The sequence below is a fragment of the Chenopodium quinoa genome, unplaced genomic scaffold, assembly GCF_001683475.1.
Source record: "Chenopodium quinoa cultivar QQ74 unplaced genomic scaffold, ASM168347v1, whole genome shotgun sequence".
Lineage (NCBI taxonomy): Eukaryota > Viridiplantae > Streptophyta > Magnoliopsida > Caryophyllales > Amaranthaceae > Chenopodium > Chenopodium quinoa.
Genome location: NW_018743880.1, coordinates 2,356,822 through 2,384,670, shown reverse-complemented (window position 1 = coordinate 2,384,670; position 27,849 = coordinate 2,356,822). Strand labels below are relative to the sequence as shown.

Here is a 27,849-nt window from a genome sequence, read left to right as displayed (position 1 = left end):
GTTGAGCTATAAGACACGAGTGACCTTTTCCTTAAACCACATAGGTAGGGTAACTTTTGCCCTAAATACAGCCCTTAGAGTTATGTATGTCAAAATCCTTACTTATTTTCAACAGAATTTATATTTTAAAATGACTAATATAAAGTTGGTAACAGGGAAAGTCAATTTGTGGTATATAAAATAATACTCCCTCCGTCCGTTACTGATAGTCCCGTATGGCCAATTTTAAGTCCCAAAATTATAGTCCCATTTGCTTTTTTCAAGTACCATTAATATTAATTTTTTATCAAAATTCCCTCCAATTTGCATCAATATTTATGCAAATTTAATTTTCCCATGTAAATTTTGCTTTTCCATTACTTTCTCTCTCTACTTTTTTGCATACCCAATGTAAATTTATTTTTCCAATTTACTTTTACTGCTTATTTATGTTTATTAATTCCCGTAAAAATTGCCCATAAAGGACTATCATTAAAGGACAGAGGGAGTACTTCATATGTCTCCAAACTGAAGTACTTGTTTTGCCGTTACTAAATTTTTCATCCCTAAATTTGAAATTGAGTCTTTAAAACTTATCAGAAACGAATAATGATGCATCCACTTAGTTCCAAAGCCAGTAAACAATTTGAAGCCAAGTCAATAACCCCAAAGGGACAATATGCTTTTTTCTCTTCGTTAAGATGGCAGTTTACAGATTTCAAAACTCAACTGTGAGACCTTTCAGAAAAGGTTAAAGATGTATCACTTAATTCCAAATTCAGTAGACCCAAAAACCTACTTCAATGGCAAACTCTGCCAGGAAATGACCAACAGTTATCGAACCACAGTTTTTGTATAGGCTTTCGAATTCGATGTATAATTTGTCGCAACAGCTTTAATGCCGCTCTTACAAGTCAGTATTCCTTGAAAATGAGGGCAATGGCACTGCTTCTTGTGGTCGAAGGATCACAAGAACAACAAACATTCCAAACATAGGGAGGATCACAAGCCATTTCAATAGTTTGTAGTAATACATGTGAAATGTAAGCGAGAATTCATCCGAGAAATAGAGACCATGGGAGTCCACCATTTCAATTATTACTGTACCGGTCGTCCTTACACTGACTGTTGGCAACTTCATACGATATTTTCCTGGCTTATCATACATCTGATTTTGTTTTATGCTCCTCTCTCCTTGAAAATTACCAGGAACAAGTAAGGTAACCTACATTAGTAGAGCATCATCAGGTACAGAAAACATTTATACAGGATCAAGTATACCAAAAACTTAAAAATACAAATAAAAAAAGAAGCAAACTTACCGTGACATTATATGGTGCTTGTGTACCAGATGGATGTCTATAGGCATCAACAATTTCAAACTCGATCCAAAAGTTCTTCCCTTCTTCATCGCGGAAATTTCTATGTGAAGGCAAGACATAAATCCCCTCCCGGTTGAATCGACTAGCAACATTGTTCCTTCCTTGATAAGCTGATCTCCATGACTATAAAAGCAAACTAAATTAGAAAAATAATAATAATAATGTTTAATAAAAAGCTAAAGGTACTAATTGTTAGAGTTCCAGCAATGTAAAATTCCCAGTAGCTTCAAATGTGTGTCTCAATATCTTCTCACCTTCAGCACATGATGCGGAGATGGAGTAGAGAAGCAAAATACATTTCCATTCATAGTTGTTACAATAAGATCAAGATCATCACCACCATCAACATTATCAGCCAAAACCATGCTGTACCTGTCATCGAACCAGTTGATGCCCTTGACGATTAAGAATATAATTATTAAATAGCAAAGATTTAGGAAACATGAAACAAGCAGTTCATATAAATCTTACGAAGTTTCACCAATATCAACAACATCTGCACAAGATGTTGGTCCATCAATGAGATATAAATAACCGTCAAATGAAGTTGTGACAATGGTGAGTCCCTTCTTTTTCTCTCCCCGTTTGCTCATATCAACAAGAAGAGCCTGATTCATAATTCTTCCATTTGCTCTATAAGGATATGGACGAACATGTTTCCCATCTTTGCCACTAAGTACATATATATTTCCAGATATAGTCGGAACCACAATATCTGTATGGCCATCCCCATCCACATCACCGATAACAGGACCCTGGTTTAGAAAAGTGTCAAGACATGAGGTTTTGAATAACTCATTCAAATTGATACCTTCAAGAACCTACAAAGCCTAACATAAACCAAGTTTGGTAATTGCACCATTCTTATGCAATTAAACTGATACTGGCCACAAGATCTGGGTTTTTAACCTATTACCACCAACCTTAAAAAATTGCCACCACAAAAAGGAAAAGTTCAAGTCTATTGATAATTAGAAGCAAACAGGAAATGACATCTCATAGACAATTCAAATCATCATCTATACCTCATTCACCTCTGATAGTTAGCCACACCCCCGCCCCACTCAACCCACCCAAAATACAAAAAGAGGAAACAGTAGAATATATATACCATGCTACATTTTTTTTTTTATTGTAACACGGATACTTTTGGCATTTTTTCTTCTAATAAAAGCACATATCATTATAATACTATAATAAAAGCACTAATCTTATCATAGAAACACATTGGTACCTTATTATAATAACATAATGAACATAAAATACAACATAATAAAAGCAGATACGCAATTATTTACTCAGTTGCATGTAGATATTCATACAATCAGGTAATTAATTTAAGAGGAATAGTCTTCACAACTTGCTTAAATAATATTTTTATCAATTTTAAACAAAGTAATGAATAAATAACAATAGTAAACTTCATCCATTTCAAAATAATTAGCATTGTTGAGTTTTTGCAATTACTCATATTGAGTTGTATTTATATTAAGATGTAAAACAAACATTATCATGTAAGATGTTGCTACATTAATTTTAATGTACTTCATTCTTTTTCAATCGCAACATTAGATATTATACACTAGAACTAAAGCTACTTTGATCGTCTTTTGGGATTTATACATTGGGATACACAATTAAAACATAGTCATGTAAGATCTTGTTGGATTCGTCTCGATAAATAATTTCAAAATATAAACTTTATATAATTTTTACTATAACTAAAGATATTACATGTAAAAACTGTGTATTGACAAGTGTGAAAACTCTAACGTTGCAATTTAAAAAGCGGAGGAAGTATATTCTAATGATAGTAAAGTTTGTGTAACAAGAAAATTGATAATAAAGTTGATTTAAATATTTATTACTCTATGAAATTTGCACCCACGTCAATTTTATTAATCCTTGAAAACAGATATATGGATTGAAATGTGTAACCACATTTATTTTCTAACCTTTAAAATTTCCTTATCCCATAGTTATGTATCATTATTAATTGCAAATTAATAAATCTACTCTTAGAATTCACATTTCTTAATTCCTGTGAAAATTTCAAAACAAGCACTAGGCAAAGGGAAAAATATATAATTACCAAGTGTGGTCTTTCATTGAGTCGATAATAGCCATAATGTCATGAGTCATAGTTTCAGTGGCAAATCCACTTCCCTTGTTTTATGTGGTCGGTGCATTATGGCATTCTACATCTTGTACTCACTCCATCCCCAAATATAAGTCTCATTAAATTTTTGCATAAAAATCAAAAATTGCTAAGGATCTAGGGTACATGTCTTACATCTAAAAAGCACATATTCTAAAGATATAAGGTACATATCATAAAGAGATACGTACAAACCCATCTTATTTGAAAAAAATTAGTATCTTCTTTGTTTCTTTGTTTTTTACAACAATTAAAGGTACGTGTTATTATTTTATAAGGTACATGTCCAAAACCTAAAAGGTAAATGTCATTAAATTATAAGGTACATCAAAAAAAATATAAAATCTACAAAATTGGAATTATGTTTTTCTTTTTTTTTTTAATTTTAAAGTACTAGTAATAAGTCTATAAGGTACATAAAAGGTAAGTATCATTGAGCTACAAGATACATTGGATTAAAAAATATGAGGGAAAAAAAATAATAATATATTTTTCAAAAAGGAACATTTAAAAAAAAATTAGGTCAAAGAATAAAAAAAAGTAGTAAATAAGTTTTCTTATTTATTAAATAATAAAGTGCTAGTAAAAAATTAAGGTACCACAAATGATAAAAGTTACATATCATTGAGCTACTAGATACATAACATTAGAAATATAACAAATATAATATAATAAAATTAATATTTTTAAAAATAATTAAAAATTTGATGTACTATTTTATCTTTATGACATGTGTATACAATTAAAATGAGACTATTATGTAGTAATAAAGTTAAAATGACACTATTATGTAGGGAAGAGATTTTTGGAAAAAATAGAATTTTAATTTGGGGCAGAGGGAGTATATCCAATCAAAGATTGAATCTAAAATGTTTCTTTAAAAATTGGAGAACCTAAAAATGATACTACATAAAAGCCTCTCAATTCCGAAACAACCACCTATTTTGGCTTTCTGATGTCTCTCACCCATCATTAACTGACCATTTGCCAATTGGAGTTAAATTGAGGCCTACCTGAGGAATTAGACTTTTGACATGTGTTTCCCATATTTCCTTTCCTTCAGCATTCCAAGCAGCAACATTTCCATGTACATCAGAAGTCACTAATTCGATTTTTCCATCGTCATTAATATCTCCTGCCACCACAGCTCCTTGAATTTCGGCCATTTCAAGAGGGAAATTGTCTCTTACCTTACCTGGATAGAATAGCAGAAAAAATGAAAAATGAACAAAAATGGCACATAGACAAGCAATTCAAACAAAAAGCTTTGCAGCCAGTAACTCTCTATTTCAGAACTAAGAATCAATAATCTAGCCATGTGAGCTTGTACTATATATGATATACAAATTATTACTGCACTTAGAAGATTGAGTCTTTGAAGCCAAAAGATTTCTTACAACAGTAGCTTTAGGTTACCACTGTCCATGATTCAAAAAATAATAATAATAAGGTTACCACTCTCCAAAGAGTGACTTGAGGTCACAACTTTCCTACGAACTCTCTCACAATCTGGCTGCCTCCTCCCTTCTCATCTCTCTCTACTTATACACCATTTAAATCCCTAGGATGATTCCTGACTAGCTTTTGTCTCATGTCCATTGGTGGCAACTCTTTATATTTTTAATAATATTACTAAAAAAAATTACTATACTACCCATAATGCCCTTCTTTAGGTCAGTTCATAACTTTACCAGCCACCCAAACATCCGCCTCACCCTCAAGGTAAATGGATAGTAGTAATTGAAGTTCAACTTCCAGCCTCTAAGGTAATGAGTAATTCCCCCTTTGATGCCTGGTTTCCAATGCCTATAAAGCTCATCAGGAGGTGGAAGTAAGGTTTGGGTGGAGTTAGTCTTTTTACTTGGGATTGAAAAATTGTGGGTTGGAAAAAATACATTGGACAATTTGGTTTAATCTTTGGGCATATAAACTGAAGGATGTTTTGGGTGGTTTTGGGGTCACAGCTTATACTGAAGTAGTGAGAGTAGATAAGGAAGAATAGGGTAACAATGGTATTGAGAAAATCGGGTGGTAAATTGGGATGAAGTGACCTGAGTTTACTAAGCCCATTGGGAAGGCTCTTCTCATAAAATGAAGTGGATTACAAATAGGTTGGTGTTCTCATTCTCTCCATGAATAATTAGTTTGGCAAGCATTTCATCCTTTTAAGCTGCAGCTGACTTTTATTTAGTGATGTCATACCTTTGGCCTTTTACCATCTGGCCTCTTGCCCTCTTATGATATTTTCTGAATTTATCTTGCTCCCTGGCCAACATAAGACTGAGCAAGGTTTGTCCTATTCATCTTTTCTTCAGTCTCTCTATCTAGAACCTTCTACAAAGCTTCTTTGATGATTAACCAGGCAACCATACTTCACCAGATTTTTTGCCGACAAAGAAGGGTGAACCACACCGGTACTGCACCGGAGTTTTATCCAAGTCTGCACCTGACCCACTTGCTCCTGATACGCCTTTCATGAATCCCCCTCCTCTAATCTGGCAACAAATTCTGGTAGTTCCACCTCCATACTTACATCTTCTGGCCAAGAAACTTGGATCACCGCCGGATCCACTACCATTGGCACCACCTCTCTCAAAATTCTTCCAGGTGAACCACTTAAGACACCATCAAATTTATTTCCCAATCTACTACCCTCAAAATTGCTGTGAACACCACCAGCAAGTCAATGAGGTCCACCATCATCTCCGGTGATACCACCTCGATTTCCACCAGCAATTTCATCACCTGCAACAACATACCTGATTTCCTCCTCCACATCTGGTGGCATCATGCTTGGTGGTTATAACTCCAATTTCTCTAGCTCAATTCCCTCATCATCGGAAGCTTGATAGTCAGTGAGTTGTTTGCACCTCGTTTGTTTCTGCTACCTATTTCTTTTCCTAAACCACCCCCAAATCGGCTTGACGATCTTCTTTCTCAGTCTTCATTGTAGAAAATCCCAAATCTCTTTCAAGGTTTTCGATCGTTTTCTTTGTGAATTCCTTCATCCGTGAGAATCTCTGAAATATCTTATCATTTTCTGCTCAAATGAATGTGACTGAACCACTGGAGTAGTTGGTCGCACCTGCAAGGAGTCGCTGGTAACAAACCACAATGTTATGCCACTAATTAAACGGGCATCGCTGATGTTCACATTTGAACCACTGCAACACGTCTTTTGTCACATCCGATGATGGTAGCCTTCAATTTCGCCTCCTCATTCAACTGGAAAAAATTGAAGGAATCGTCTAATTGAAGAATCCAGTCTTCCAACTTTTAGTAATTTCTTCCATTAAATATTGGAAGTAGAAGCTCTCGCTGGATTCTAAGCTCTTCAACGCGATAAAAAATGCGAAGATCTCTTTTGCTTAAGAAGCATGCAAACTCCTCTTAGATCCATCTTTACATCTGCTACCTCATACTTCTTCCAGCCACCTCCATTTTATTTTTTGGCTTGCGCACAAAAACTCAGCAACCTAATCTCAAGGAAATAACTTTTTGATACCATTTGTAATAAATAATAATAAAAAAAAAAAAAAAGGAGAGTTGCAAAGAAAGATTGAATATGGTTGACATCAAACCAAAAGATTTCTTACAAAGGTACTTTAGGCTACAACTCTCCAAATAGTGACTTAGAGTCACAATTCTCCAAGGAAATATTCCATCCGTTTCAAAATAATCTTCTCACTTTCCATTTTGTTTGTTTCAAAATGATCTTCCCACTTTCGATTTTAGTTCCTCACTTAACCTTATTATTTTCCCATATTTACCTCATTTTAATGGTCCTAATCCAAAAAATGGACCCAGCGTACTTTATTCTAAAATAATAAGTGGTCTAAATGTACTTTATCCCAAAAAAGGATGGTCTCATTGTACTTGAATGGTCTAAATGTACTTTTTTCATGATTTTTCCCTTACCTTAATTTACACAAAAGATTCCAAGTGAGAAGATCATTTTGAAACGGATGGAGTATCTCATAATATGTTAACCTCCTTTCTCATCTCTCTTTATTTATATACACCAATTCAATCCTTAGGATAATTTTACATTAGCTTTTGTCTTATGTGCACAGGTGGCAACTCTCTCTATTTATAAAAAATCTAATAATTAATAATATAATAATACTAGACTACCCATAACGCCCTTCTCTAGGTTTGAGAGAATTTATGTGACCAATGTTGACTTGGATGTCAATTCAAAAGGCACATGTCATACAAACCGTTTGATTGCTAGTGATTGGTTTGGCTAAAAAATAAATAAATAATATAAATATGGATAAATTGTCATGATTAATCCCAACTTTGGATTATTTTATATTAATCCAAACTTAATACCCTGTCCGCCAATAACAGTCACAACCGGTCATCCAATCTAATATTACAGGTTACAAGACACGTGTCAGCATATGATTGGTTTAAAAAAAATTAAAAAGAAATAGATAAAAGTCAAAAATTTTAAAAAAAAAAAAAAAATCAAACAAACAAACCAAAACCACCCATGGCTTGCTTGCTGCCGCCCAAGGCCAGCCCGACCCCCTTCCGGCCGCCGCCCAAACCCCCTTCCCCTCCCTCTGTTCCGGCGCTGCCAAACCACCCTCCTCTTTCCCTTTGACCATCGTTGCCGCATAGATCAACCTCCTTTTCCTTTTCTCTCTCTCCTCCCTTTACCATCGTCGCTGGTGACGGCGAAGCCTCGAGGACGACGGTTGCTGGATTTTGGGGAATTGCTGGCGGTGACAACGAAGCCTCAAGGAATTGTTTGGGGATTTTGCTGCCTATAATATTAGGGTAAGTGTTTGGGATTTGGGGGTTGGGATTTTGGGGATTTTGCTAGATTCATCCGGCGGCGGTGGGGGGTTAGGGTTTAGGGAGGGGTCGAGGGATCGCTACGGCCGGTGAAGGAAGGGTCAGAATCGCTCTAGTCAGGGAAGGAGGGTGCTGCAGTCGCCGATGGGTTGTCGTAGTCAGGGGAGGGGGGAGGGGGCAGGTGGCTGTGCGGTGGGGGTGAAGGTGGTTTTGGTTAAGGGGAAAGGGGAGGTGGTTGTGAAGTGGGGGTGAACGTGGTTTTGAACCTTTTGGTTTTGGTTTTGGTTTTTTTTTTTTTTTTTTTTTTTTGTCTAATCACATGACATGTGTATATTAAACTTTAAAAAAAAAAAATTACCTACATTATGAGTGGAAGAAGTATAAAGTTCAGATTAATAAAAAATAATCCAAAGTTGGGATTAATTTAGGCGGATGAGGCAAAATTGGGATTAATCATGGCAATTTTTCCTATAAATAAATAATAATAATTTTTTCAACGATAGTCACAAATGGGAGGCCATTGCCCATTGGAAGAGCAATTAAGGCATGTACAAAAAATTGGGATATTCACGATAAGCTCGTATTATCACGGTTGACAATGCTAGCTCTTGATGTGAATCAAAAGGGGAATTCTTTTGAAGAACCAATTACATTGATTTTGAGTCCAATAGTCAAGGATGGGTCACTTGCTTGGTTATCAAGGAAGAAGTAAGGGAGTTGTTACCAGGGTGCCACGCGCCGGCTCCTTGGCTCCGGCATGAGCCCAGCTACACGCCGGTAAGGGCGCGTGTCCTTAGTGGCGGCGCGTGCGGTGGTCTGACAGCGGCGATACGAAATGGAAGAAATTCCATCCTTAGTTTTCTCTAGAGTTTTGCTTGCAAGATTTTACCTTTAACTTGAAAAGGTTTTTCTTGGTTTAAGCACTTAGGATAAGATTAAATTTCTGTTATTTAGTTGTTATAAACTTCCTAAGGTTATTAGGAAAGTTTTTAGTTAGTTAATTAGAGTTGGATTAGGATAAGTTTTCCTATTCTAGTTAGAAGTAGTAATTCTATTCTAGTTAGGATACTTGGGGAACAAGGTTAGGAATCCTTGTAGGAGTAGAATTAGTTGCTCCTATGTCTATAAATAGGGGTAATTTTCGTGGCTTTAGATAGATAAGAAAATCAGATTAGTTTCAATACAAATTGTCTAACTTTGTTTAAACTTTTCTTTGCTAGTTTTCAATTCAAGGAGTTGTTTAGATAATTAGAACGTTCAATTCTTAGTTCTAGGAGTAGTCTAAGTTTTGTTCATCAAAATACTTAGTTCCAGGAGTGGTTTAGGTAGTTTGAATAGGCATTGAATTCGTTCCGGGAGTGGTCGTTTTCAAATTCATATCCGGTTCGTTGTTCTTATATTGTTCGATTTTCTTAGAAAATTCGAAGGCTTGTGTTACTTGTGTCATTTTAGATTCTTTATTAAGTTAAGGGGTTTGAATCCACATCAAATTGGTAGGGTTTTTGATCGTTTTATAGCTCATTCAAATCGCACTTGTTCTCGGAAAAACAGTTTTTCCGTCAAGGCTCGTTCTCCTTCATTATGAGGTCTTTTTAGGTGATTCTTTTTTTGAATTTGGGTGAAATTTTGTCTAATTCTACCTGTAAAATTTCAGAATTTTTCGAGTTTTTTTGCTATTAAACTGGACTGTTTTCTGCAACTCTGTCAGTTTTGGTCCTATTTGATACTTATTGCTCTTTGTGTGCAATTTTGTTCCAAGTTGTGCTGTGATTTTTGTGGGTTATTCCTGTGTGTTTTGGGGTCTTTTAAGTCTGTTTGTTTCACATAATTATAGAGGAAGTTTCAAAAAAACTCGCGGATGATTTCGCAAGGTTACAAGATAGTACGGAAGAATGTTTTAATGCTTTCTCACGATTATCGCTTGATAACAAGAAAAAGAAGAAAAAACATGATGATAGTGATAGTGATGCTTCTAGTAGTGATGATGATGATAATAATAAGCATAAGATCGATGATAAAGGTATCTTGATGATTTTACGGGTCTAGGAAGCCCCGAAGATTTTCTTGAGTGGGTGAGAGTGCGAGACAATTAGAGAAAATTTCATGTTATAAGGGTTTTGATGATACTAAATGTTTCAAAATTGCTTATATCGACTCACAAAGAATGCGGGACTTTGATTCGATAATTTAAAGGCTCGACGTGCTAAAGCAGGGAAGGATAAGATCAAGACATGGACGGTTTTGAAGAAGAAGATTCGTTCTAAATACCTTCCACATGATTTCGAACAAATCTTATACGTGAAACTTACTATGTTGTCACAAGATACTAAGAGTGTTAATGAATATATTGCTGAATTTGATAAACTAACCTCTCTTTGTGATTTAGAGGAGAAAGAACCATTGCGGATTGCTTGATTCCTCAAGGGTCTTAATCGACCTATTGCTAAGAAGATTGAATTGAGTACTTACGAGTCATTCAATGATGTGTGCAAACTAGCTTTGAAGATTGAAAGTCATTGGCTCGAAGATAAGAACACTTGTGCAAAACGTTTTAGTACCAAGATCTCACAAGGAACCGAGACAAACAATATTTTCAACAAACCTATCAAAACTAGTTCCAACGTGTACAAAGGAGAAAGTTCGAAAAATGGAGACAAGAAGGTCGTCAAGGTGTCCAAAGAAGAATTTGAAAGCCGAATTAGGTGTTTCTAAGTGTCAAGGAAAGGGACATAGGTCGGATTAATGTCCTACGAAGAAGGCTCTTACAATAAAGCAATATCGACAAATGGAAGAAGAAGAGGAACACATAACCTTCGAGTGTGAAGATGAAGAATTCGGAGATAAGGTAATGCACACTAATGAAGAAGAAGAGGAGGAGGCTTCTCCCGAAAGTGATGATAATATACTTGTAGTAAGGAAGATCCTTCATGTCGAAGCTACCCCCAACAAATCTCAACGTGAAAGTTTGTTTCATACTCGTTGCAAAGTAGGTGATGTAGGGTGATCATTGATAGTGGTTCGTGTACCAATGTAGCGTCTACAGAGATGGTTACTAAACTCCAACTTCCTACAAGAGATCATACAAAACCATACAAGTTGAGTTGGCTTGATGATTCGAAGGGACTTCATGTGAAGAAACAAGCCTTGGTGAGCTTTTCCATTGGCAATTACAAAGAAAAGTAATGGTGTGATGTTATCCCTATGAGCGTTTGTCACCTTCTCTTAGGAAGACCATGGCAATTTGATCGACAAGTGACACATGATGGTGTGTCCAACACATATTCGGTCAAGGTGGGAAACAAGAGGATCAAACTTCTTCCTTTAACTCCTATTCCATGCCGCGTTAAAGATAAAGAAAAGGGGAAGCAAGTCTTGAATGTGTTCTTGAATGCTAAGGACTTTGAAAAAGAAGTTTAAAAGCGAGCTACGGTTTTTGTTTTGGTGGTGAAAGAGATGCAACCTACTAGTTCTTCAACGGATAAGCATGTAGGGGAATTACTAAAAGAGTTCAAGGATGTTTTCTTCCCGGATGAATTACCTAAGGGTTTACCTCCTTTGCGTGAAATAGAGCATGCTATTGATCTTATTCCCGGAGCTCTTCTACCTAATAAGCCAGCATATAGGTGTGCTATAGAAGAGTTGATTGAAAGAGGTTATGTTCATGAAAGCATGAGCCCTTGTGCAGTTCAAGCCTAAGCCTTACTAGTTCCAAAAAAAGATGGTACATGGCGAATGTGTATTGATTCAAGAGCGGTCAACAATATTACTATCAAGTATCGTTTTCCTATGCCTATTTTGAGGACATGCTTGATGAGTTACATGGTTCTACCATATTTTCAAAGATTGATCTTAGAAGTGGCTATCATCAAATGAGGATCCGAGAAGGAGATGAATGGAAGACGGCTTTCAAGATTAAGCAAGGTCTATATGAGTGGATGGTTATGCCCTTTGGTCTTTGCAATGCGCCTAGCTCTTTTATGAGGCTCATGAAAGAGGTACTTCAACCCTTCTTAAACAAATTTATTGTCGTTTACATTGATATATTAGTCTATAGTAGAGATAGAATTGAGCATATTTCTCATCTTAGAAAATTATTTGAGACCTTACGAGAACAACAACTATATGGTAAACTTGAAAAATACTCATTCATGGTCCCTAGTATTTCTTTTCTTGGATATATTATTTCGGGGAAGGGTATTTCAGTGGATCCCGAAAAGGTAGCTGTTATTTCTACTTGGGTGGTGCCTAGAAACATTCGTGAAGCACGTAGTTTTCATGGTCTTGCATCATTTTATAGAAGGTTCATTCAAAACTTCTCTACTATTATGGCACCTTTCACGGAATTGATGAAGAAAGGGGAATTTTTGTGGACTAATGCGGCACAGCAAGCCTTTGAAACCATCAAAGAAAAATTGTGTCATACTCCAGTTTTAGCTTTGCCAAATTTTGATAAATTGTTTGAAGTTGAATGTGATGCAAGTGGGGTATAGGTGCGGTTTTAATCCAAGAAAAACGGCCCATCTCTTATTTTAGTGAGAAGCTAAGTGGCGCAAAGTTGAATTATTCTAACTACGATCATGAGTTCTATGCTAGTGTTCGTGCCTTGGATCATTGGTCTCATTACTTAAGACCAAAGCCTTTTGTGCTACATTCGGATCATGAAGCTTTGAAGTTTATTCATGGACAACAAAAGTTGAATTATAGACATGCTAAATGGGTTGAGTTTCTACAATCCTTTATCTTTTCTTCGAAATACAAGGAAGGTAAGGCAAATATTGTTGCCGATGCATTGTCAAGAAGATCTTATTTGTAAGCTATGGTGGATGCTAGAATTATTGGTTTTGATCACATACTTGATTTATACACAACCTGCCCGGATTTTGCGCAAGAATACAAGGATCTCTCACGCAACTTTGTTCTACAAGATGGATTCTTGTTTCGAGGAAATAAACTTTGTATTCCAGAATGTGGTGTGCGTGAGTTACTTATTAGAGAAGTACATAATGGTGCAATTACGAGTCACTTTGGTGTTCACAAAACAGTTGACATGCTTAGTAAGTATTTCTATTGGCGAAAGATGATTAAAGATGTTCAAAGTGTGATCTCGAGATGTGCTACTTGTCAAAAGGCGAAGAGTTCTTTTTCTAAGAGTTTATATACTCCTCTTCCGGTAGCTGATTGTCCTTGGGATAGTGTTAGCATGGATTTCATCATTGGACTATCACGAACCCAAAGGGGAAAGGATGCTATTATGGTTGTAGTTGATAGATTTTCGAAGATGGCTCCCTTTATTCCAATGCACAAAACGTGTAGCAGATTTATACTTCAAGGAAATTGTTCGTCTTCATGGAGTTCCTAGAACCATAGTTTCGAATCGAGATTCAAAGTTCCTTAGTCACTTTTGGAAGTGTTTGTGGCGGCTTCTTGGAACAAAGCTAATGTTAAGTACTACTCATCATCCACAAAACGATGGTCAGACCGAGGTCACAAATCAAACCTTAGGTACTTTGCTAAGAGGATTGGTTAGTAAGACTCAAAAGGATTAGGATATGCGATTTGCCATGCGAAGTTTGCTTATAATCGTTCTCCTTCATCTACTACTCAACAATCACCTTTTGAAATTGTTTATGGTGTTACCATTCTTGCCTATTGATTTTCTACCATTAAACAACGAAGACATTCATATTGATACTAAGAAGCGGCTTAAAGTTTTCAATAAGACATGTGAACAAGTTAGGGCAAAAATTGAGAAGATGAATAACTTGTACAAAGCTCAGTCTAATAAGAAGCGCAAGCAGCCTACATTCACGAGAGATTTTGTTTGGTTACACTCGAGGAAAGAAAGATTTCCAAGCAAAAGGAAGAACAAACTCATGCCTAGACATTCTAGTTAGGATACTTGGGGAACAAGGTTAGGGGTTTGTCCTAATCCTTGTAGGAGTAGAATTAGTTGCCTCCTATGTCTATAAATAGGGGGTAATTTTCGTGGCTTTAGATAGATAAGAAATTCAGATTAATTTCAATACAAATTGTTTAACTTTGTTTAAACTTTTCTTTGCTAGTTTTCAATTCAAGGAGTTGTTTTGATAACTAGAACGTTCAATTCTTAGTTCTAGGAGTAGTGTAAGTTTTGTTCATCAAAATACTTAGTTCCAGGAGTGGTCTAGGTAGTTTGAATAGGCATTGAATTCGTTCCAGGAGTGGTCGTTTTCAAAGTCATATCCGGTTCGTTGTTCTTAAATTGTTCGATTTTCTTAGGAAATTCGGAAGGCTTGTGTTACTTGTGTGATTTTAGATTCTTTATTAAGTTAAGGGGTTTAAATCCACATCAGCTCTAATGATCTTGCTTGTGTACACTTGAAAAAAATGGTTTAAAGTAATGGATGTGATAGTAACGGACAATATATTCACATTAGATGTATCGCCTATCTTATCGCATGGGATGGCAATAGAGAATATAGGGTATGCATTAATAGAGTTAGAAATATTGTGAAATACATTAAGAATTCTCCTGAAAAAGGGTAATATAGATGGCAAAGCTTCTTTGCCTTTTGATGTTCCTCCTCGGTGAACCTACACAATGTTAGATACGACTTTGAAATTCTAGCATATTTTTAGTAGTATATCTCTTCCTAGTGGAGGGGATTTGAAGAAGCATGAAACGACTCCTAAATCTTCTAAGGATTGGGAGGTTAGTCATAAATATAAAAAATATAGGTTAATTTAAGTTTACTTCTATTCATGACATAGATATAGAAAATTCTGGATTTAGATATTTATGCTAAGGCTATTGCAATAAAAAATAAGTTCGATAAACACTAAGGGAGTGTGTAGAAAATGAAATTGTTAATTTAGAACGTCGTTATTCTTGATCTTCACTCAAAAAATTCAATTGTTGAATCGACACTAGAAGACATGTATAAGGAAAGAAAAGGGTAAGCTTTCCAATGACGTGAAAGAGTTCACTTATATTGATGAATAGAGCTTTTTTAATAAACTGATGACCAAATTAATAAAGAGCATGATGATGATTATATTAGAAAGGGTGGCGACTACATGAAAAATGTAAAGGATAAAGCTTAAAGATTCAAAGAGACACGTAGGTATGTGAGGAGTGAGCTTGATAAGTACCTAAATGAACAATTAAGGGCGGAGGAAGAAGATATACTCCCTAATAATTGACATGTTAGATTTACTTTTTTTTTTTGAAAAAATTGATAAAATTAATCCCAACTTTGAGTCGTTTGCTCAAAATAATCCCATCCCAACTTTGGATTATTTTTAAATAATCCGAACTTTGACACTCATTCGCTCAAAATGGTCCCAACCAGTCTCCTAAATTGTTATAACAAGTTAAGGTGACACGTGTCATCACGTAATTGGTTGGGAAAAAAACTAAAAAAAAACTTTAAAAATTAAAAAATAAATAAATAAATAAACCTAACCCTACTCACGACCACCCTCTCCACCACTCACGACCAGAACCCTTTCCCGGAACCTCCATCCCCACCGGCAACCAGACACCCAATCACCCATGTACACCGCCAGCTCCGTCGTGCAGCCCACAAACACACAAACGCGCATCAACCACAACCACCATGAAACCACCTTGCAGCAGCCCCGCAACAATCTACTGTCGCCCAACCTTTAACAGCCCACCCAAATCGCCACCACAAGAAGCTTGTCGCGCCTCCTCCAACACAACCACCCAATCACCCAAATCGTCCCCACAAGCAGCGACGATGAGAATATCGTTGAGGTGAGATCGAGAAATTCTCAGCGGCGATCTAGACGACGGCGACTCATATGAAGGATAACGACCACGAAGCCATTGATGATTCAACGAAGATTAATTCAGAAATTACTCTAAAATTGGGGGAAAATTGTTAGGGTTGATAGCAAAAAGTGAGGAATTGGCATGAAGAATTGGGGGAGGGGCGTCGACGGCGCCGGAGCAGGGGTTGGGCGCCGCGGGGGGACCTGGCTAGGCCTAGGGGTAAGGATGTCAACGGGGCGGGGCGGGTTTTGGCATTCCCATCCCCATCCCCGCCTCACATTTTCATCCCCACCCCCTTCCCCACGGCGGGTCCGAAAATTATCCCCATCCCCGCCCTGGCGGGTCTAACTCCAAAACCACCCCCGCCCCATCCCCGTCTCAGCCCCATACCCGCCAAATCCCCGCCCCATACCCGCCAAATTGAACCCAAAATCCTAACAATAAACTAATTGGATAATCTAATTTTTATAAAATCAAACTAATCAAAATATACTGAACATCATCTATGAACGTAATATCCTAAAAACCAACTAATTGGAGAATCTAATTTTTCTAAAATCAACTAATCAAAATAAATTGATCATACATGGATAAAAACAGAAAAATTAGATTGAAAAGAAGATAAAATTACCGAAAATATGAACTAATTTTGAACAATACATCAGTGAAACAATCACTAAAATTTTGAATATTCAAAAGCTAATTGGAAATATTCAAGGTGAAAATTCTGAATATTACCAATGATATACAACACATGAAATTCAGCAAAGAAATTGGACGATAGAAATTAGCAGGAGCCGCCATCGTCGATGAAATCGAAGCCGAAGGTGGAGTCGACGCTGGTGGTGAGGGGGTTTTGGTGAAGAATCGTCGATCTATATACAATAAGGAAAAATTTATATACCTTGTAAATTAATTCAAGTGTAGACTTGGAGAAGTTAGAACGAAGTCGGAAGCCGGTGACGAACTTTACCGGCAGCAAAATCAGGTCGGCCGGCGCTGTCAAAGTTGGCAGTTGCGGTGGGGTGGGGCGCAGTACTACTAGTTAGTAGATCTGGGCATTTGAGGTTGAGAGGAGAGAAGTGAGAGGAGAGAGTAGTGTGTGTCGGCTAGGGTTGAGATTTGAGAATGAGAATGGCTGAATGAGTGTGGGTTTTTTTTTTGCTCTAAAAGTCTAGTGTCTAGAGACTTCATTAGTCAGTAATTTTTTTTTTTTTTTTTTTTGCTGAATGTTATTATATACATTGCATATGGGTCGGGTATAATGCGGGTATGGGTCGGGTATGGGGTGGGTCAGGCGGAGCGGGGCGGGTATGGGGTGGGTCAAGCGGGGCGGGGCGGGTATTACTTAAAATCCACCCCCGCCCCATCACCCATGGCGAGTATGGATTTTAGACCCATCCCGCCCCGCGACCCGCCAAAGTTAGATCCATCCCCGCCCCATCGGGGCGGGGATGGGGCGGGTCTCCTACTAGACCCGCCCCACTGACATCCCTACCTAGGGGGTTGCCGCCGCAACCGTGGTGGTAGCCGGTGGGGTTGCGTACGCCTAGGGGGCTGCCGGTAACCTGGTGTTGGGTGTGGGATTTTTATTTTTTCTGTTTTGTTTTTAATTTTTTTTCAACCTATAACGTGCTAATAGGTGTCATTGAAACCTTAAAAAAAGAGAAAAAAAAGAAAAACCTTTTTATCCCTTGGGACCATTTTGAGCGAATGACCCCTATAGTTCGGATTATTTAAAAATAATCCAAAGTTTAGATTATTCTGAGCGAACGGACAAAAGTTGGGATTATTTTTATCAATTTTTCCAAAAAAAAAAATTCATTTACTAACTTTGACCATAACTTTATTTGTAATGTAATAAAAACAAATTTCATCATGAAATATTTTCTTAAAAAGGCATTAATATAAGGTTTTATAATATGACCAAACCAATGCATTGGCGTGTAATGCCAAGTTTGACCGTGTCATTCTGAAATAGAGGGAGTAGATGATTTATCTTGGTGGAGTAGTAATGGACATTGTTATTCAATTTTCACACACATGGCACGTGATATTCTTGCCATCACATTGTCCACCAGGGCATTGGTGTTCATTTTTAGTATGGGAGGTCATCATCTTAATTCGTTTTTAGTCCAAGTCCTAGTTAGCGGTGTTAGTCAAACTAGGTGAAGATTTTCTATGTGAATTAAAACCTGGGGATGTTAATTTATTTATGCGTATAGAGATATATGGAATTTAAAATTTTGTGATAAAGCTTATGAGGGCAGGTGAAACTCTTAAATCACCTAAATAGAGTGTATCTAGTTTGGTTCATTAGAAAAAATTGTTTAGTTCAATCTGTTAGACTAATAAACATCCAGGTTTCATGAAGACTGTTTGACCTTCATAAACATAACAGATACCAACTAATTAACTTATAAGGCGTGAAAAGCTCAATATCAATGGTGCTGACTATTCCAGGGATATTGTATTTGCCTAAAATTATATAAATTAGAATAAAATTCAATTTTTTGATGAGTTGTCATATTTTTTCCTTCTCTTTTTGGTACTTTTAACATCAATTTCCAACAATTTATCTCTCTATCTCTTCAATTATTTCCACCTACTTTTTCTTTCTCTCTCTCTCGCTAACCCCACATGCACATATGTACTATTAATCAGTAGTTTTAAGGAATCAACAACTTTCTTAATTCCCGTATAAAAATCCAAAGAAGCATTGTATTATGAGACGGAGGGAGTAGTAGTTTAGCATATTAGCTACTTCAATTCTTGTTGTAATTCCAAGGTTCGATTAGGACTCTTGTTATGGTATACAGCTACTCCCTCTTTCCTTTTATCCAGTTTGCAAGGAGATTAAGGAGCATGAAAAGTGGAGAGAGAAAAACTAAGTGGGTGAGAAGCTCAATTTAAGATTGAATTGCAGAACTGAATTTAGTCAAACTGACCAAACAACAAATCAAGTACGAAAATAAGAAGTTGCAAACTAATGTCTTAAAACAACCAAGTAGTTAATACACAGTTTAAGTTCTAACAAACTAGCTAAACCAACAATAATTTTCTAATGATAATTAATTAATAAATCTCCTTACAATCAGATCTTTATTTTTAATATGCATTTAATAACTATAGATACATGGATATGCTAATGGATCTCAAAAAAAAAAAAAAAAAAAAAAAAAAATTATTGCACAGAAAGACCGTTTCTTTGAAGAATTGCCATCTCATCAACTTAACCAAAATCAATCACAAGATTCCTACTATATCCTCCAAAAGGAGAGTGCTTAATTTAAGAATATGCAAATTTGATCAAAAATTCCATAACAAAAAAAATCAGATTACGCATATGTGGAAACACAAAAAACCATACAAAGGTAAAGTAAAACGAAGATCTTACCGTGATGGTCAAGCACATAGAATAATCCAAACGATGTTCCAACGAGGATGTCTAGATTCCCATCATTATCCAGATCGACCACAGTTGGTGAAGAATATATGTAAGCACGGAATTTAGTTGAATCTGTGCTCAGATCCAGGTTTGCAGTCCACTTAACTTGTTTTGTGTCAAGGTTGAAGACAACGATGCCCCCAGCCACATATTTTCCAATATCGATACCACCCAAATCTTTTGCATTATCCGGTTTGTCATAATAACTGTCAACTTAGCCAGAGCAGAGCACTAATATAAGCAGATGATATACATATCATGTGAATAAACAAAGAGACTCATGTGTACAGACAAGTTACTGGAACTCGCTTATCCTGAAAACTTCCAGATGCATGAGAACATTTCAATTGATAAAAAATGCAAATGACTAAAAAAGTGCATCGGCCATTGCATTGAAACAGAAACTGATAAAGTTGGTTTTACAAATATAAATCATATATCATCCTTTGAAATATTCTTGTACCCTATAAATGCTACTTAAAACCAGAAACAAACTCTTAAACAGAAGCTAAAGCAGAGCCAAATTTAAACATTGAAAAAAAAAAAAAAAAAAAGGAAAAATTCAAAAGAATAATCCCGCCTTTTGCATGCCCTTCCCACCACCTCCTCCTCCTCCTCTCCCTCCCACCTCGTCCTTTTGCAAGTCTTCTCAAAATGGTCCGAACTTCAAAAAATCGGGGAATAATCCCAGCTGTTAGGGCTATCTTCTTAAAAGGTCCTTAACTTGACTGTAACCAATATAGCAGGGAACATGACATGTGTTTCATTCTAATTGGTCTAGCATTTTTTTTAATTTTGATTTTAATTAAAATAACATCCCGTCCCTCACACCTCCTCCTCCCCCCCCCCCCAATCTCGTCCTTTTGCAAGTCTTCTCAAAATGGACTGAACTTTCAAAAAATCAGGGAATAATCCCAACTATTAGGGTTATCTTCTTAAAAGGTCTTTAACTTGATTGCAACCAATATAGCAGGGAACATGACACGTGTTTCATTCTAATTGGTCTAGCTTTTAATTTTGATTTTAATAAAAATAACATCCCATCCCTCCCACCTCCTCCTCCTCCTCCTCCTCCTCCCTCTCCAAAGCCTTGCCAGAACATTGACCAAAAACACCAACTCCTCATCATCGCCTCTGAAGCGTCCACTTGATCTCACCATACGTCACCAAAGCCTCCACCATAAATCTCGAAACCACCACCTAACCTCACCAACCTTAAAACCACCATCCATCCTCTCTACCCTTATCGAAACCACCACCGAACCTCACCAACCTCAGCGAAACTACCATCCACTTTCTCTATTCTCTCCCAAACCACCACCTAGCCCTTTCAATCTCACTGAAGCCACCAAACACATTCTCCACTCCCACCGAACCCACCCAAACTAACATGGAATTCGAAACCACCACCAATCACTCAACAAAAATGGCCTATGGTGGTCGGATTTCGCTAGTGGTTCCAGATTTGATACCACCACATTCAAATTTATCCACAGGGATGTCCGATTTTGGGCTGTGTTGGGGTGGTTGAGTGAAGGTTAAGTTGAGGTTTTGTGGTGGGTGGTGTTGCGTGGTAGTTGGGGTAGGAGTTCAGGTTGCTAATGGTGGGCAAGGGACAATGTTTTTGTTAAAATTTTAGGGTGAGGTTTCGTGGCTGATTGTGCTCATGTGCAATGACTCAAGGAGGGCCACCTTTCATCCACACATCCACACCTACAACAGGCACAAGGCAAAGCATAACGCACCATAAAAACATATGACAACACCCTAAAGCTGCAGCAGTTGCCAGCTGTTATTTTGGCCTGTGAAATGAAGACAAGTAGTAGTAGTTGTTGTAAAGTTGTAACTAAAGCTCTGTATTTGTGTACTGTTGATAGTTAGGCCTTTATACAGAAGGGGAGTAGCAAAGAAACAATCATTCAGAAATTACTATTTAGGCATTTAGAGAGTAATGGCCTAAAGCCATTAATTTTGTAACTTGGAACATTTTTAATTTATCAATCAATCTCGTCTTTCCATAAATTTCTGTTATTTCTGTTTAATCAATAATTTGGTTGTGTAGTTCATTGCATTATGGTGGTTGGGGCTAGAGTTTGTTTTGTTAATGGCGACGAAGGGTCAGTGTTGTTGATTGTGCTGTGGTTAGGTAAGGGTTGGCATTTGGTGGTTAATGGTGGAACTGTTGGTAGATGGTGGTTATATTAGTTGAAGGTTGGTGTTGGGTGGTGGTGTTGCAGAGGGTTGGCTGGGTTTCAGGGTGGGTTGGTGGTGCAGTGGTGTAGGGGCGTAGGTGGCTGAAGAGAAGAGAGAGAAAATAAAAAGATGAGTAATAAAAGTATTAATAAAAAAGTTACCAATAGTTTAGGTTGTAGGTCAATTGGACCATTTTAAGAAGATAGCTTTAAAAGGTATTCCGGATTTTTGCAAGTTCAGACTATTTTGAGAAAACTTGCTAAAGGTAGGGTTATACTTGTTGATTTTTCACAAAAATAAAAAACAAAAACAAATTTTTTTTTAAAAAAAAAAATTTAAAAATGATGTGTTCAACCATAAATGAACCATGGCTTATTCCATATCCAACTCAATCAAAGTTTCACATGTGCAACGTTTGCATGATCCATGCAGTTTGCACTTGTGCAAATTTCTTCTTTCACCCACCTAGTTTTGCGATTCAATTGTCCTAATATTGCCCCTAAGGCCTGAATTCTAGTGAGAGTGAGAAACCATAGAGAAGGGTGTAGCTTGGATTGTTGACAACTTTCCTCAAATTTGGAATTTTCAATGAGTTATTACCCTCTTTTTTTCTGATTTTTCAATCCCTTATATGCTTTTCATAGTCATATTGTACTATATTGTTGAATCCATTATATTGGATGACATTGATATTGATAGTTATTTTTTTTAGTTTAAACTGTATTTATGAAATAAAGTGAGTAGTCTCCAGGTGTTTGCCCAAAGCCAATTATGTACTTGAGGAGATGACAGTTAATTTATTTAGGACATTTAAGATGATTGATGGAAGACTTATGAGTTCCTTACATTAACCAGAAGAGATTTCTACTAATTTTGATATAACTCGAAAAATATAGACATATGTAGTTTCAAAGTGAGAATTGATATTCATTAAATTATAAGAAATTACTTGATTCAAAAGTTTGTATTTGTTAACAGTGTGATCGTGTGGAAACATATAAAAATGAGTACTTTAGATAAAATCTAACATCTAATAATTCTTTACACTTGAAATCCTATGGAAGAAGGTATGGTCTTTATGAATTCTACGAAATGTCGTTCGGAAGAGGATGCTTATAAAGATCGTATGATTGCACTCTTGTTATATGACACATGATAAGCTAAATATATAAATTACATAACATATTATAAGCTAATAATTAATATTCCTTTCTTTCCTTTTTGTTTTTTACGTTTGGTATGATGCACGGTTATTTTTTTTTTAAATTAATATATTCTAATTAAATGGGAGTCTTGGAAAATGTAACAAGAATATTGGATGAATAAAAAATTAAAAACACTGATTTAAATAGATACAAAATTAATGATGCACACATATTTCTAAGGAATAGATGATATATATTTATAAAAGGAAATGTAAAGTATAAAGGGGCACACCCAAAATTGAATACATAAACGAAAAGGAACAAAAGGAGTATTACATAACATATGATAAGATAATTTTTACACCCTTTTTTATATCTCTATCCATGGACGACAAATATTGGATCCCTTGATTTGATGATGTTAAGACCATTTTACTAGGATAGCAAGATCATGCCAGCCTTAGGGGATTGGTATCCCTAGCATTTTATTATTTGGTAGTGTCACAAGAATAGGAGTATCAATTAATTAGTAGATGTTACACAGTCACAGCCTTCACTAAAAAAACTTACCTTTTTTATTACATTTGGAATATAGAGTAAATTAACAAAAGGCATTGTTTATGTATGCCAAAACCAGAAGAGCTATGCCCTTAACTCTCAATCAAAAAGTTTATGTCCATCCATTTTTTCTTTACGACAGACATCCCAAGGGAAAATCTCTTTTATTATTCGTTCAGTTTCACTAACAAAAGTTATCATAGGTTTTTTTTAAAAACAAATTGTGAAGAGAGACAATTATGAGCTGTTACAGCTCACTAATGCCAATACCAACAGCAAAAATTAATAAACTTTTACCATTTTACTCTCATGTTCAGAACAATTACAATTCAATAACTCTGCCGTCTGCTATCAACAGACAGCAAATAGAAGAAAGAGATTAACAAGAACTCATTTCTTGTCAAGGTTATGATTATTTATAAACTGTATTGTCTCCTATTCAAGTTTTTTTAGCCAATAAAGGGGCTTATACACACATGCCAACCTTTATATTGAGTTGATAACAATATGCAAATGGACAGAAACATACAAAAACCAACCACTAACCATGCCAAACATAAGATTGAATTGATAGCAATATGCAGATGGACAGACACATACAACAACCAACCACCAACAGTTCAACTGCTCACACATATATGTTAAAGCTATGGTAAAAAGTATTCTTTATAGTACTTACTCACGATCAAAGAAATACGACACAGCCACCACCATTTCTAATATCCCGTCATTATCAATATCAGCAATGACCTGAGGTGAATTAATTGTTAAGACATCTGATTATGATAAATTACCTAAAAAATATATAGTGATTGCGCTTACTGGAGTAGAGAGAATATGAGAGTCAATATCGACATAGTCTTCCACGGTCTCATGTTGTGATTCAATCCAATCTTCATCCCCCCACATGTTCTCATCCACATAATCATCATAGTCATAGCTATATTCATCTGCCAGTTCATCACTACCACGAAATAATTCAAAAGAGGAATCTGCTTCTGCTTCTAGGGCATCGTCATTCTCCACTGTTGCAGTTTGAACATTTTCACTGCCACCAACTGCTCCTTTAAAAGCAGTATCTTCCAGCAGTCGTCTCCTAGAGTTTTGCCTGTTCTCTGTCTTCATATTATCACCCAACTCATTAGGTGACGAAGAACTGATTGCTCCATTTTCCAAAAGTGCAGTACCATTTGACCCTGTATTTTCAGAAGAATCAGTCACTGTGTTCAGAAGGTTTATTGTTTCTTGGCTCTCATTCAACTTGCCCTCATTCAAAGATGATGTATTCAATACATCCAAACTTGATCCAGAATCAAGGGATACATTGATGGTCTTCGGAACATCAACATATGAATTTCCTTGATTATCATTTTTCCCATCTCTATGAGGCATAGATTCATTGATCATTACAGGATGCCCACCAGTTGATGAAATTTCAGGTACATTAGATCCCATCTTAGTTGTGTTTAAATCTACAATTGTGAACATAGATGTGTCAGTTTCAATGGTAATATAAGGGGAAAAAAGATAGAAGAAAAACATCTATGATACCCCTTGTTGAGGTACTGTAGTTAAATTCATAAATAAATATATAGATCTAATAGAACATAATGTCCTTACATCCTGTCACCAAATTTCTGTACTGTAACCAGACAGAAAAAGACTCACCATATAGCACCACAAAGAAAATAATCATAATAGTGATAAGAAATCAATCATAACATGTGCTACCGTGTTCCTAAACAAGTTGAGTGAAATTTTCGACCACTTCGTGATAAAGTTTTATAGGGAAACAAAATTTCTGTATAACCATACATTAAACTTCATATCATATTGATGAAGAAAATTCTAGCATGAGACAAAAAATGCCACTCAATTTACTGATGAAAATCACCTCAAAATGCGCTAAATGATCACAAAAAGTATGTTACAACCCGTCTTACCATACAGCAATCTCAAACAATTATTACACTATCAAGAATTTAAAAAATGACCAACACTGCAGTGGTTTATAAAGTAACATATACAAGTATATGTAGATCCATAACACAAGCATCAGCAGAAAGTTTAGAATGGATGGTAAGTGAGAGGTTTGGTGATTAAAACGAAAAAAAAGAGCATCAATAATATATCCTGGTGAAGTTACAGTAACTCACGCGACACTAAGTTTGTTTCAGCAGCCTCCTGGATAAGCTGCTGATCATCAACATCAGGATGGGAGCGATCAACGGGATCTGGATTTAATCCCTCATACCAATTTTTAGGAACTCTTCTGCGAGGTACAATCAATTTATCCGACATCAGGTAGCCAGAAGCTCTGTAGAAAACAAACCCAAATGAGATAAAAGAATGTTGCATCCTCTGATCTCCACTATAGAAAGATAAACTCATTAGAATGATGATACAACTCACCTGAAAAAGAGCACTTCACCATTGTATGTAGCTAAGGCTATTTCTCTAATCCCATCTTTATCAATATCATAAAGAAGAGGGCTGGCATGAACAGTTGACTGATGGTAAGCAGGCCACCCTGACAAGTTAATCCAAGTAAGTAGGGTGCGTGTCAGAGTAATCAGAAAATATATAAGGAATACCAGATGTTTTAAACAGCAAACACAAAATCAAAATAACTAAATAAAGAAAAGGAAGATAAATAATTAAATAAATAAATAAATATAGCTTTAAGACATGTGTAGAACTATGAAAACTGTACAGTTATAATATTGAAAAGAGGATTGCAATAAGTGAAACACAAACCTGGCATTTTATCCCCATCAGATCCTTCTAACACTTCTAGGTAATGAACAAATGAAGGAACCACAATATCTAACTTCCCATCACTGCATAAGCAAAGTAGAGATAATTAGTCAAATTTATTTGTTAAAGAAACCATCCTGACGATAAAAGAGACCCATAAGTTCCAGTTGGGTCTCTAAATAGATTAGCCAAATCATACTAATTAGAAACCACATCCCCCATGAGTGATTAACCAAATTTTTCCCTGAATTTTACTGTCAGTTATCTATGTTTATTCCTCAAAAAAGTAATTGGACATTATCTATACTAAATTCAGATTTTACCTGTCCTTGGACTCCATTCTAAGGCCTTCATCTTTCCACCTAATTTAGTATGTATTTAAAGTTTAAACTTACTAACGTTAAACTAAATTGAATCGACCTGACCTTATCAGGTATTAAACTTTATTGGAAATTCGAAATTATTAGTCTTGAACTGATATTACTTAAGTTGAATTCAGCGCTCAAAGCTGAATCAATAAATCCTGAACAGCTCTGAATCAAATTCTGTAAGCTTAGATACCCTACTACACCTTAAACTTGTTTTATAATGTGGAAAAAAAAAAAAAAAAAAAAGGCCTAGTTTTCAACTTAGGCCCCGTTTGGTTGGGTGTAAAAGGTTTTCATGGATATGATTTTTCCATGTTTTCCTATTTTCTTTGGTTTGGTTTGTGAAGGGTTGGAAAACGATTTTTCCAATTTCTGGAAAATACATCTTTGATGGTGGAAACATTTTCCTTTACATAACAAGGGAGACCACATTTTCCTCCCTCTTCCTTACCTTCTTTTTACTTTTCTCTTACCCACACTCACCTTTCTACTCCTATTTCTAATTTCTCTACAACTTTTCTTGTAAGGAACCAAACAAAGTAAAACTAATTTGCAATTGTGGTTTTCCCTTTTTCATTGAAAATGTTTTACATCAAACCAAACGGCCCTACCAACAAAATCTATTTTCAAGCATAATTCGTGAAAATACATTTAATAGGACCAAATAATGTTCAATTTAGGGTAAACCTAGCATTCTACCTCAATATATAGATCCAAACTTTTAGTGCAAAATACTAGAAAAAACAATTGCAGCTAACAATATAAAAAGAAAGCATAAGATATAAATAACCTGTTTATATCTGCAATCAATGGAGTTGCATATATGCTAGAACTCACTTCTGCCTGCCAGCGCAATTCCAAATTCCGGGGGCATTGCGTATTCAATAACTCATCTTCATCCCTAAAAATATAATATAAATAAATGTTAAATTCAACCATTTTCACAACACATTCAAATTAATAAGCAGGAAATCGATAAACAATTCTTTAGCTTACAGGTTTGGGTAACCGGCTGAATCATCAGTGGCTTGTCTTTCCCTGAACTTGTTTTTTGATTCTTGTTGCGCAGTGACATTACTCGAATTTATTATAGCGAACAAAATCAAGAAATTCAGCGAGCATAATATCGCTGAGAATTTCATCCGGCTTTTGTTCAACTCTCCCTCACTACTTCCTTGTGATCTCTTTGAATGTAGACTTTGAGAGAAGGAAAAAATTAACTAAGGAAAAGCGGAAATTTTAAAGGTCTTCCCAAATACCTATATTTGTGTAATGCCT

General features: G+C 36.0%; 1 protein-coding gene across 1 annotated transcript; it reads right to left on the bottom strand.

Annotated features, from left to right (window-relative positions):
- Positions 1 to 592: 592 nt before the first annotated feature.
- On the bottom strand, positions 593 to 27,849 carry LOC110686592 (protein DEFECTIVE IN EXINE FORMATION 1-like). The gene is made up of 13 exons (XM_021863197.1): positions 27,568 to 27,849; positions 27,362 to 27,472; positions 26,204 to 26,286; positions 25,859 to 25,976; positions 25,603 to 25,763; positions 24,269 to 24,918; positions 24,126 to 24,196; positions 19,500 to 19,756; positions 4,533 to 4,714; positions 1,833 to 2,116; positions 1,616 to 1,733; positions 1,302 to 1,484; positions 593 to 1,204 (listed from the first exon to the last, which is right to left on the bottom strand). Exons 1-13 carry the CDS (start codon positions 27,711 to 27,713, stop codon positions 887 to 889), a joined length of 2,682 nt encoding a protein of 893 aa, XP_021718889.1. The 5' UTR covers positions 27,714 to 27,849; the 3' UTR covers positions 593 to 886.

Bases quoted from the DNA above. Each gene is read 5' to 3' on its own strand.
- LOC110686592 (XM_021863197.1), bottom strand. From the start codon at position 27,713: ATGAAATTCTCAGCGATATTATGCTCGCTGAATTTCTTGATTTTGTTC. The intron at 27,473-27,567 runs GTAAGCTAAAGA...TTATATTTTTAG, and splicing joins TCAGCCGGTTACCCAAACCT to GGATGAAGATGAGTTATTGA. The intron at 24,919-25,602 runs GTGAGTTACTGT...TCACAATTGTAG, and splicing joins TGAAACAAACTTAGTGTCGC to ATTTAAACACAACTAAGATG.